Raw genomic sequence first — 13,642 nt, forward strand, 5'->3', positions numbered from 1 at the left:
ATATTGCTTAGAGTTCTTGATTAGGAAAGAACAAGGTTCTTGGCTGGGGCTACGCCGAAAGAAAGGTTTTCTTTGTCGGTAGGAAGGGAGTCAAACCATAGAATAAGGTTCTTTATTTTCTTGTGAATGTCTAAGTGTTGTAATTGGATGATGTGCTTGTAATAACATTGATTCAATTATAGTGAAGAAAATCTCCCAGATCAGCCAGGAGGCCTGGATGTTGTTTGCAAGTGGACACGCAAACGAACCAGGATAAAAATCGTGTTGTAGGATTTTTTCTCTCTCTCTCTCTTTATTTCGTTTAATCGGTTAACTTGTATAGTAGAATTAATTGTTATATTCTGTATATTTGCTATACTGTTAATACTCTGATAAAATTGTAAGCTTTGTGTATTCATTTCATTATCGGTTAATTGTCGTGCAAGAAACCGAATCTGCCTAAAGCTTACTATTCTGTTTTAATCGATTAAGTCAAGTGCGTTAATCGATTATCATCATTCCTTTAATCGATTAAATTGGGGTAATTCAGCATTAAGTGTTGATTTTCGAAAAGCAGATATTCTAACCGCTACACCTATTCAACCCCCCTTCTAGGTGTATTTTAACCACTGATACCTAACATGGCTAAGAACAATGTGGAGGCTATTCAAATTTTATCAATGACACTAGTCCCTCTCATTCTCTTCATCAGCAAGAAGATCTTGCTCAATCTGATCTCTTAAAAGCCCTAGTGATAGAGGATATATTTTGGAAAGAGAAGGCTAGAATCAATTGGCATAACCATGGTGATAGGAACATTGCCTTCTTCCACAAGGTTAAAAATGATTCCATAATTATGATACGAATTTGCTTGCTTCCCCTAATTTGGTGAATTCTAACTCATTGATTCATGATGTCATTCCCTGTTTAGTCACTAATGAAGACAACTTCAGGCTAACAATGATTCCAACTGATGAGGAAATTCAGGGAGCATTTTTTTACATGAATGAAGACAGTGCCCTGGGCATGATGGATATGGGGATAGCTTCTACCAAAATTTCTGGGAAATTATTCACTTGCAGGTTTATAACTCAGTAAGACAATTCTTCCAACAAAATTGGTTGATGCCTAACTTGAATTCCATCAATTTCATCCTCATTCTCAAGTTGCAAGGTGCAGAGAAAATAGAGGATTATAGACCTATTGCCCTTGCTAATTTTCAATTGAAAATAATCACCAAGGTCTTAGCCACAAGACTTTCGATTATTGCTCCTAGGATAATTTCCTTTCCTTGGAGGGGATTATCAAGGGCATAAGTATCAAAGATTGTATTTCATTGCTTCTAAAGCAGTGAACATGCTGGATCACAAGACCTTTGAGGGGAATATGGCCATCAAGCTTGATCTTAAAAAGGCTTTCGATACTCTTGAGTGGAGCTTCCTGCTTGAAACTCTTCAAGGCTTTGGTTTTAATCAAACATTTATCAATTGGATATCATTAATTCTTCACTCTGCCAAACTTTCAATCAATGTGAATGGAAATAATGTTTGGTTCTTCAGTTGTTGTAGGGGGTCAGACAAGGGGATCCACTATCACCTATTCGTTTTTTCTTAGCTGAGGATGTGCTTAGCAGAAGAATCACTAAACTTGTCAATGATAACAAGCTTTCTACCATCATTGGCCCTAATAATTTGCACTCTCCAAGTCATGTTTTGTGTGCATATGACATCCTAATCTTCTGTATGGGAATTAAAAAAGAGCTTCTCTATCTTAAAAAGCTTGTGATGGATTATGCCATTGCTTCTAGTCATTAAATTAATGTCAGCAAAAGCAGGTTCTACACTAGCATCCATAATCCTAGAAGAATTTCATCCATTTCCTCAACCCTGAGATTTGTGAAAGTAAATATGCCTTTTAATTATCTTGACATTCCCTTATTCAAATGCAAGCCAAAGAAGTGCCATTTGCAGCCCATAGCAGATAAGGTTACTAATAAACTGTCAAATTGGAAAGGGGCATCATTGTCTTTATTGGGCAGAGTTGAGCTTGTAAGATCAATCATACAAAGCATGCTTGCATATAGCCTTCTATCTTATTAAAACAAGTTGACAGAAGTGTTAGAAACTTCATCTGACCTGGTGATATTGGAGTCAAAAGTTAGTAATAGTTGCTTGGGAAAATGTTTATTCAACCTTGGATGAAGGTGGTTTGGGTATCAAATGTATCAAAAGTTTGAATAAAGTTTATCTTTTGAATCTCACTTGGGAATTAAAGACTTCTAAATTTGAATGGGCTCAATTCTTTAGACTCAAATATAATTGCAAAATCTACAATCCTGCTAAATATTCTAAATCCTCAATTTGGCCAAGGATTAAGGAGAATTGGAAAACAGCCAGCTTGAATTCCATATGGTTAGTTGGTGATGAGCATAATATTAACTTTAGGAAAGACAATTGGTTTAGGGAACCTATTGTAGACTCTTTGCATATTCCTTTGGATCTTCATCCTCGTCTTCTTGGCATAGTAGCTGATTTCTCTAATAACTCCAAAAAAATTATCCCAAGGGAGCTGTATAAAAAAATCCCTTCAATATCTCAAGACTGATCTGCTATAAGAGAAATAGTGGTCATGACAAATTAGTTTGGAAGTTAACCACTAATGGTTTTTTGAAATCTAAGGATTCTTTTGCTTTCATGAACAATGCTGGTACTAAGCTATCTTGGTGCAAGCCTATATGGTCCTTAGCAATTCCTCCTTCAAAATCATTCATATTTTGGAGATTGCTTCACAAGAAAATTCCAACAGATGAAAATCTCCACACAAAAAAAGGTTGTATGATAGCTTCTAAATGCCATATGTGTCATCAAAATGCTGAAATTGAAGACCATCTATTCCTGCACTGCTATGTCTCCAAAATCATTTGGAATAGGATCACATCTTCATTCTCAATTCAGCAGAACACTTCTTCTATTACCACCATTATTCAGGATTGTGTTTCTATCAAAGGTAGTCAACTCAAAGAAGTCCTCCTAGCCTATGTAGTTCATGTCATCAACACAATCTGGTTTTGTAGGAATCAAAACATGTTTGAGGACAAAATCATCACTCCAAGGCAAGTCATCTCTAAAATTAAAAGAGAAACATCCTTAACTAACAATCATGCCTCTGTTGCAGTTGCTTCAGGCGACTTATTGGAATTCACAATTCTCAGGTATTTCAATATACCTCTCAAGCTTTACAATCGCCTAGATATATTGAGGTGATATGGAAACTTCCTCTTTTGGGCTGGATAAAAGAAAATATAGATGGAGCAGCTCATGGCTCACCTGGTCCTGCTGGTGGTGGGGGAATTTTCAGGTACTCAAATGGTGACTTCATTTATTGTTTTGCAAACTATCTTCAGGTTCAACAAACTATATATGCTGAATTTCACTCATCAATCAAAGTAGTGGGCATAGCTTACCAAAATGGTTGGTTAAATCTTTTGGTTGGAAAGTGACTCACCGCTAATAATAGAAAATTTCAATGGCAGGTCAAATGCCCCTTGGAAGTTGTTCAATGAGTGGACTATATGCAAACACCAACTCGATTTCATGAACTTTCACATCTCTCAAATATACAGAGAAGGGAATGGTTGCGCGGATAAATTGACTTTGTTTGGCATCACATCTCAAACAAATTCTATATGGCATGGTATTCCTACATTCATTTTAGAGGATTTTAATAGAAATCATTATAGGAATTAAACACATTTCAGTACTTGTAATGTGTTTACTTCCTATATCTTTTATCATCAATATGTTTTAGGTGTAGTTGCTCCTTGGCTTTTAAAAAAAAGCAAAACATATCACAAAATCAAAATTTTATTCAAGTAAATTAAAACCTAAGAGATTGGAGATAATGACACAGAAAAATTCATAGTCATAATCATGTTATTATTTTTAAATTTTAACATATTACCAACGAAAAGAAGAAGAACCAAAAATAAGGCTTGGAGTTAAACCTAAATAAACTTAGAAGGAAAATATATTTTTTACACACATTTTAAGTTTCAAAACTCACTCTTTGAAATTCATATATAACCAATATTTTTCAAATAATCCAAAGATAATCTTATGTATATTTTAATATTCATCTCCGTTATTCCTAAACACTCACTTCATCTTCTTCACATATAATATTCTCTCAAACACCTCAAACCCAACAATATTTCAAAGTACGAAAAAAAAACATGATCAATTATGTTTATTATGATAACCACTACACCACAGCAATAACTACTTGTTCTCCTAATTTTTCTTTATCTCTTCAAATGGTATTCTTCCTTATTATTTGTAGGGATTTAGTGGATATAAGTACCACTTGTTCTCCTAATTTTTTCTTTATCTCTATATTAATACTCTTATTGCTGATCAAAAAAAATTATGTTTATTATGTGTTGCACATAACCTTCCTAACATAAAGTTGGTGTAACATTGAAAGCATTTATGTTGTAAACAGTTTTAGCAATCGTGATATCATATATGACCTTACCGTCAAAAATAAATTTTATTTCATACGTAAATTCAAGGTCATTTACATATATTATTTAAAAATAAAAAACCGTATGTGACTATAAGGTCAAAGAATTATTATTTCTAAATAAGGAATGGTTAGTACCAACTAAAAAAATGGTTGGCTCTATTTAACATGGATATATGATTGCAAATAAGTATAATATTTCTCGATTAGTTTGGATGAGCCAACCAATGTCTTGTGTAACAAATCTACACGTATTAGCTATTCAATTTGAACCCAAAATTTTGGGTTATTGTATAAGTAATAGGATGTTTATGGGTGTAAGTATCTCTGTGTTAATCTTACTAATTTTAGTTTTGTATATTTTAATATTTGTTCATGTACATCTTCTTAAACAACCAATTACCATTATTGGAAATATTTTCATTCAGCCACCGTAGTTGATGGAAAAGAATTATGGTGGCACGTGTAGCTTGATCGAAATATTATTTCTCAAACAGACAAAAAAGGAATTTTTACATTCTAGAAAATGGTCAAACTAACTAATTGAGTAATTGAGGAAATTACATCTAAAAATAGTGACAATTAAATAAAATATCGTATAGTACACGTAGGTAAAAGGAGAAGTTTTTTTATAGCACTAGAACAAATGAGGTTATCCTTCACAAGCCGAGAATTTTTGCCAATGTTATGAGAACTAGACCGAATCGGTTCAACCGCTAACTAGACTTGAAATTAACTCTAGTTTGTAGTATTAACGAGATGAGGGGTTGACTCACTTTGAACTGGAAATTTCGATCCAACCATTAAAACCCGGTTAAATTGAATAATCCAGGAAGTAAATAAAGTGATTCACTTAAAATTAAAAAAAAAACAAAATATTACCCAATTATTTTATTTTACTTCGGACCAAAAAAAAGTAGAGAGTTTTTAATTCAATATAATTATTAATTATATTTTTTTTGTATTTATAGATAAAAATATTAATTTTATATGAAATCATCTAGTCTGACTAGACAGTTTAATTGGTTAAACCTAATATGAGACACTTCCGATTTGATATCAGACTCGGGTTTAAGGATGACATTGGGTCTAGATGTGCTCGGGTAGTGCATTAATTAGACCCGCCTCGTTGCTTTATTTTTGGAGCCAAACCCGCCACAGACTTGTCTTGTTGCTATATTTTGACCTAGACCCGCCACAGACTTGTGCTGATATACGGTAGGTCTGCTACCCATGGCTCCTTGGGTACCCAGTAGATATGCGGGTACCCACAAATTCAAAAAACATCAATAATAATTGTGAGTAATTTATATAATTGTTTATTTATTTCCTACAATCTTATATATTATTTAGGTAATCAATAAGAGAATTATAAAACATATTTAAAGTTTTAAACACATTTTAAATTGATTATTTCAACACTGTTGTTAAATTGATTTAGTAAGAATTATTCAATCAATAAAAAATTGATTATACATATCAATTAACAACGTAACATTACATTTATGAATTAATAATATAACATTATTGATAAACAATATATATAGGAAGGAATAGTGGGTCCAGTTACCTATGGGTCTCTATACCTCATTTCTCGGACCCATACCCATTCAACAATGAGCCTTAAAATCTCAGGTCTCAATTACCCACGAGTCTAAAATCACGGACCCAAACCCGACCTGCTACGTGTATTTTTTGCGAGTACCCACAAGTAGGGCTGGAAACGAGTCGAACCGAATTGAACTAGAGTTCCGCTCGATTCAGTTCGATAAGGATTGAGTCGGCTTGAAATTCGACTCAAATTCGATACGAGTTATTTTTTTAGCTCAAGTTCGGCTCGGTTAAAATTCGCGAACTGTTCGGTTCTGTTCGAATTGGTTCATTTAGAAAACTTAAATAGTTAATTAATTTTTAAAAAATGCTCCAAATTTATTTATATATATCGAGTCAACTCATGAACCTAACGAGTCGAACTATATTCAACTCAAGTTCGACTCGTCTATTTAACGAACTCAATTTCTAGCTTAAATTCGGCTTATTTGGTTCATGAACCAAGTTTATCGAACTAAATAACGAATTGAGTTTCGAACGAATATCAAGTTGGTTCAATATATTGTCAATCCTACCCGTAGGTCCGAGTAGTCATTACCATCCATACTCGAGTTTTATAACATTGGTTATAGTCCTTCAATTTTATTTTGAGAATAAATAAGGTACATGTCTTCTCTTACATCTGCAGCAAAAAGAGAAGTTATTCTTTAATTTGATTTTTAACTGATCTTTTGAGAACAAATCATACATCGACAAAAAGAAATAATTTATTCTTTATTTTGTTTTATGTTATTTTGAGAACAAATACAATATATATGAATCGATAAAAATATTTGTTTTTTAATTTTATTCATATACATGACTAACAAACAAGACATATGTTTCAAGCACAAATAAAAAAGAGTTATTTTCTTTATTTATTTATTTTTGAGAGGAAATAAAGAAATTTTGGAAAAAACCAACATAAAGGAAATTTGTTTTTTTTTAATTAAATCAAAACATGGATCACAGCACAACATGTTACAAACTCAAAATTCTATTCAAGTAATTAAAACCAAAGAGATTGGTGATAGTTACTGTTGGACCTGATTTTCGGTTGGAAAACCGGTTCTATGACTTAGGGATATACGAACTCGATTTCTACCTCTCCCAATTGATTTGGAGTCGTCACTATGTTTTTAGCGGTTAAAACGTAGAAAACTTTCATTTATGCCCAATAAGAAAAATATGGTCTTTTAAACATTGATTCTGAGTTCACGAGTCGATTACAGATCGGAGATTGTATTAGCTCCACGCCCGCATTAAAACGATACATTCGCTAATCACATGGCCTTTTATACCTTTAAAATCATTTATTTAAAATTCAATTACTAAAATAAAATATTTTTATTTTTTATATTTATATCTGATAAGAGGTTATCCTGCTCCTACGTATCCCTAAGTCCAATAATGAAATTAAGATTACGTATTTCTGGTTCGAAAATTAATTGGTTTGATTTTCATTGATTCGAAAGTATTTATTTATTCAGTCGATTTTTTATTAATTTGAAATTGTTTAAAAATGTATGATTGTTTTAATTCAACGGAATTAATAGTTTAAATATGGTATTGGTCGTAGAACTTGTTCCAATTTTCAAGGAAGTATGAGACAACTCGAACCATAACTTTACTTAAGAATCCCATAAAATTCATTTAGGTAAAAGTGATTTTGATTACATGTTCTGAATGAAATTAATATCTTAAAGACAATGTTGGTTGTAGACTTTCTTCCCCTTTTCAGAGAAGTTAGAAACGACTTCAACCATGACCTTACTATAAAAATTCCATAATTTATTTAACAAGATAGTGTTGCATCATTTTTATAATTATGGAATTAAGTGATAAAATAGTTTTGAATTGTTTATATATATATAATTAATAGCTTAAAGACGGTATTTGTCATAGATAAGTTAATTACAGTGTTGAAGTTAGAGAAAACTCAAATCATGAACTAAAGTGACAATAGTTTTGAATTATTTACATATATAGAATTAATAGTTTAGAGATAGTAGTGATCGTAGACTTTCTTACTATAAAAATTTCATTTCATAATTAAGTGATAAAATAATTTTGAATTATTTTTATATATACAAAATTAAGTATTAAAATAGTTTTGCATTATTTTTTAAATATAGAATTAAGTGAGAAGATAATTTTGAATTATTTGTATATATGAAATTAATAGTTTAGAGAAGATGTTGGTCATAGTAAAATTATGGTTCAAAACTATTTTATCACTTAATTCTGAAATGTAATTTTCATAATAATATTATGGTTCGAAGACGACTTTTAATATATTTAAATTATTTAATAGTTATTATTTTATTGTTAACGGGTACATTATGTAATTTAGGATAGAGTATGTGTGTAGCGATCTGTGTACATATGTGATATGTTGTGTATACTCAGATATGATATGTTGTGTATACTCAGATATGATATGCGTGCGTATTCTCTCTGGATTGCTGGGTTCTTTAGGCTCTCTGATTTTTGTTATGTGTATATGTTGCTCTCTGCTCTTTTTCATAACTATGTGGTATCTCTGATTGCTTGTGATAGGTGTGTAGTGATCTTGTGTTTTTTATAGAATTGCCCTCTTGTGTCCCCTGTGATGCTGTTTGTGTATCCCTTTTATACTGACTGGTTTAGGTGTAAACCCTTAAAGTTCCCAATTGGGTGTTACTGATCTTTGGTTTATCTATTTATCCTGATTGTTCCACTTTAATGTTGCCCATCATTGCTGCCAATTATGCGGCTTGTATAACTGGTATAATCACTTTTTATATAACTGGTATCATAACAATGCAGCCTTGTATCTGTTGTGTGCCATCTCCTTTGAAATTCTGCTGATTCATGGGTGATTTTCCTTTGTGCTTATTAAAACTGTGTAACTGAAAAAAATCTGCATCTGTTTTAATTGCCTCTCCTCTGTAACTTTCAGATGACTTCTCATTCCCTCTAATTTTTATCTCATGAATGCTCTGAATAGCAACCCCCTTTGATGCCTATTATTCCTGTAACTTTCTTGTATCTGTTAATTATTACTATTCTGTAACAAATGTCACTGTATAGCCTTGTTCATAAATCCATATTCTGGCCTGCTGTTAAGATTGTGCAGCAAAACACCCACTTCCACAATCAGAAATTTTCAATTCATTCTTTCTTTCCTATTCCATGTGACATGTTATAAATGCCACGTCCAATCATAAAAATACAAAATGATGCCAGAGCAAGTGGTATTGCAACAGAGGTAACCTTATCAAGTGGCCCTTTTAAGTGGGTGTACTTATGGGTCTCAATAAGCTTCTCTCGTGGTCTGAAGGGTCTTTCAGATGACATCTCTGGATGAAAACTGTGGATCTCGCTAACGATTGAGATTTGAGGCTGAGAAAACGAAGAACAACCACTTTTTGATCCTCTCTCGCTCTGAGCATTTGATACAAGAACCTCGTAACCATTTTGATCTCTTTCAATAATAATGCAAGCTGCATCAATTACATCCCCTCATACATAGTTTCTTAGTGTGAGTAACTCTTGAAGCCACATGAGGTTTGGTTATTTTCAATGTGTTATCCTTTTGGATTCACTTTACAAACCTCAGGCAAAGAATTGAAGTAGTTGGACAGCAACTCCTTTAGATTGGTCGTAAAGGTTAAAAAATAGTAATATTTCAAAAATCTGTTAAGTTAGTTGGTTACTAGCTTACTATAAATAGCAACTTGCATAACTTGATCAATAATGAAGAAGATTGAATTCTCTTTTCTTGCATACACTTCTCTCTAATTCTCACACTTTGATTCTGAATATTTTCTTTCTGTTTTCACTATCATTCTTTTCTTTCTCTCAAAGCCAATATCTATCTTCTCTGTTTTCGGTTTTGTGTTCCAACAACTTTGGTATCAAGAGCTAGGTTGAAGAAGAACAAGAACACAAAAGAAGAATGAATAAGCATGGGACAAAACAGTGGCAACTTCCCAGCAAATTTGCCAATTCTTGATGGCAAGAATTGGAACAAATGGAGAGTACAAATGAAGGCATTAATGGGGTATCAAGAAGTTGATGAGATAGTTGAGCAAGGGTTCCAACCCCTCATTGAAGGAGGAACAGAAGAGCAAAGAAGAATGCACAAGGAGAACAAGAAGAAAGATTGCAAGGCAATGTTCTTGTTGCATCAATGTGTGGATGAGGCACACTTTGAGAAAATTTCTGGTGCAGAAAACTCAAAGGAAGCTTGGTTGATCCTTGAAGCTTGCAACCAGGGGGCAGAACAATTAAAGAAAGTGAGATTGCAAACACTTAGGCGCCAATATGAATTAATGCAGATGGAATCCAATGAGAGAATAGCACAATTCTTCAACAAAGTGATCACACACACTAATGCAATGAAGGCATGTGGAGAGAAAATCAGTGACCAATCCATAATTGAAAAGATCTTGAGGACATTGACACCAAGATTTGATCACATTGTTGTAGCCATTGAGGAATCAAAGAAGATTGAAGAGATGAAGGTACAAGATCTACAAGGATCCCTTGAAGCACATGAGCAGAGACTCATTGAGAGGTCCAATGAGAGACCAGTTGATCAAGCTCTACAAGCTCAATTCACAGAAAGAAGGAGCTTGAATGGGAGGAATGGATTTCGAAATAGGAGTGCAAGAAGAGATTTCAGAGGAGGAAATCATAAGAATTTCCAGCATAAGGAGCATAACAAAACTGTTCCTGGATCACAAGACTCAGAAAGAAGAGGTAACTTGAGTCAATGGAAAGGTAGCAGAAGATCAGTTGATAGGAAAAGAATAAGGTGCTTCAACTGCAATAGAACTGGACACTTCTCCAATGAATGCAGGGTATCTGTTGGATCAAACAATGATGGAGGCAAGTCTCACACAGAAGCTCATATGGTCAAAGAAGAAACAACTGAGAGTGAAGAACAACCCTTATTGCTCATGATGATAACAAACCAAGTAAACAAGAACAATGATGTATGGTACATAGACTCAGGGTGTTCAAGTCACATGACAGGACATAGAGAATGGCTAGTGAATTATGATGAAAGAAAGAAGAGCAATGTTAGATTTGCTGATGACAGAATGATCCAAGCTGAAGGTACAGGTGATTTCTTGATAAACAGAAAAGATGGTAAGCATGCTATAATAACAGATGTGCTTTATGTGCCAAACATGAAAAGCAATCTAATTAGCATGGGGCAACTGCTTGAAAAGGGATTCTCTATGGGCCTAATTGATGGAGCATTAGAAATCTATGATCAGAAGAAAAAATTGCTAATGAGAGCATCAATGGCTCCAAACAGAACATTCCAGATAAGCCTAGCAACTGTTGAAACACAATGCTTGTCTGCTCAATCCTTAGCAGAAGACACATGGCTATGGCACATGAGGTATGGACATCTAAACTTTAGAGATTTGAGTAGACTAAACTCACAAAACATGGTTGCAGGATTACCTATAATTCAGCATCCTAAGAAGATGTGTGATAGTTGTGTGATAAGCAAACAACCAAGGACCTCATTCAGCAAATATACACCATCAAGAGCCAAAGAACTTCTGCAGGTAGTGTACTCTGATGTGTGTGGACCTCTTGACACACCATCATTGGGAGGGAGCAGATATTTCATCACATTTGTGGATGAGCTAAGTAGAAGGATCTGGTTGTTCTTAATGAAGAACAAAAGTGAGACATTCTCAGTGTTCAAAATGTTCAAGGCCCAAGCAGAAAAGCAATCAGGAAAGAGCCTAAAAATCCTTAGAACAGATGGTGGAGGTGAGTTCAACTCAGGAGAATTCAACAAATTCTGCAGTGAACAAGGCATTATGCATGAGGTTACAGCCCCTTACACACCTCAACACAATGGGATTGCAGAGAGAAGGAATAGAACCATAATGAATATGGTCAGAAGCATGTTGAGAAGCAAAGAACTCTCAAATGAATTCTGGGGAGAAGCAGCCTCAACAGCAGCATACATACTCAACAGATGTCCTACCAAAAGGCTTGAAAATATGGTCCCTGAGGAAGCATGGTCAGGAACTAAACCAACTGTGAGACACATGAAGATATTTGGCTCAATCTGCTATAGACACATACCAGAGCAGAGGAGAACAAAGCTGGATGATAAAGGTGAAGCAATGATTTTCCTTGGCTACAACAACACAAGATCCTATAAGTTGTATAGTCCTGAAACTAAGCAAGTGGTATTCAGCAGGGAAGTTTGATGAAGCAAGAACAATCAATGAGTTAGGCAAAAACTCTGACTCTTTGACAAAACTACACATAGAATGGGAGAATGATGATGAGACACCTGAACTGAGAAGAGACACTCCTGCATACACTCAGCAAGCAAACACCAGAGTAACAAGGACAAGGAATCCTCCCTCTTGGCTATCAGACTATGTAATGAACTCAGACAATGTAGTGAGTCAGGAAGGAGAGGTTGTTCAACACATGGCTCTATATGCTGATATTGAACCAATCAGCTATGAAGAAGCAGTAAAGAGTAGCACATGGAGAGCAGCCGTGCTTGAAGAAATCAAGTCCATAGAGAAGAATGATACTTGGGAACTGGCAGAATTACCACCTAAGAAGAAGCCAATCACAGTCAAATGGATCTTCAAGGTGAAACTAAAACCAGATGGCACCATAGCCAAACACAAAGCAAGGCTAGTTGCCAAAGGTTTTATGCAAAAGGAAGGGATAGACTTCTCAGAGGTGTTTGCACCAGTGGCAAGATTGGAAACCATAAGACTCATCCTTGCAATAGCTAGCTGGAACAAATGGAGTCTTTGGCAATTGGATGTTAAATCTGCATTCTTAAATGGTCCTTTGGAGGAATTAGTCTATGTGTCTCAACCTCCAGGCTTCATCAGCAAAGGAAATGAGAATAAGGTGCTTAAACTAAAGAAAGCACTCTATGGCTTAAGGCAAGCCCCAAGGGCATGGAACAAGAGAATTGACAGATTCCTATCTAGCTATGGCTTTCAGAAGTGTGAAGTAGTATGGAGTCTACATCAAGTCACTAAACCAGAATTGTGATGCTCTTTTCATATGTTTGTATGTGGATGACTTGTTGATCACAGGAAGCAATCAACAGGGAATTGAAGAATTGAAAATAAGTCTCAAGGGTGAATTTGAAATGACTGACTTGGGAAGACTAGCATACTTCCTTGGCTTGGAATTCCAGCACACTAAACATGGCCTATTCATGCATCAAAAGAAGTACATCCTTGAGAATCTTACAAAGTTCAACATGCTCAACTGTAATTCTACTGAAACACCAGCTGAAACAAATCTCAAACTGGACAAGGGTGAACATGAAGGAGCTGCAAATGCACCACTGTTCAGACAAATGGTTGGCAGCCTGAGATACATCTGCCATACAAGACCAGAGATTTGCTATAGTGTTGGACTAATCAGCAGATTTATGTGTGATCCAAGGCATTCTCATATGTTGGCAGCAAAGAGAATCTTGAGATACCTGAAAGGAACTCTAACTTTTGGCATCAACTTCCCTCATCAAAGTGATAAGATTAGCTCAAAA

General features: G+C 34.5%; 1 protein-coding gene across 1 annotated transcript in view; it reads right to left on the minus strand.

The window, feature by feature from the left end:
* LOC109338456 (condensin complex subunit 1-like) overlaps positions 1–5,735 on the minus strand; it is a 31,905-nt gene extending 26,170 nt beyond the window's left edge. Inside the window, exon 1 of the mRNA XM_019575702.1 lies at positions 5,653–5,735. Coding sequence (XP_019431247.1) covers positions 5,653–5,735 — 83 coding nt within the window. The remainder of the gene's footprint in view (positions 1–5,652) is intronic.
* Positions 5,736–13,642: the final 7,907 nt, after the last annotated feature.

This window comes from Lupinus angustifolius, unplaced genomic scaffold, assembly GCF_001865875.1.
Source record: "Lupinus angustifolius cultivar Tanjil unplaced genomic scaffold, LupAngTanjil_v1.0 Scaffold_26_8, whole genome shotgun sequence".
Classification (NCBI taxonomy): Eukaryota; Viridiplantae; Streptophyta; class Magnoliopsida; order Fabales; family Fabaceae; genus Lupinus; species Lupinus angustifolius.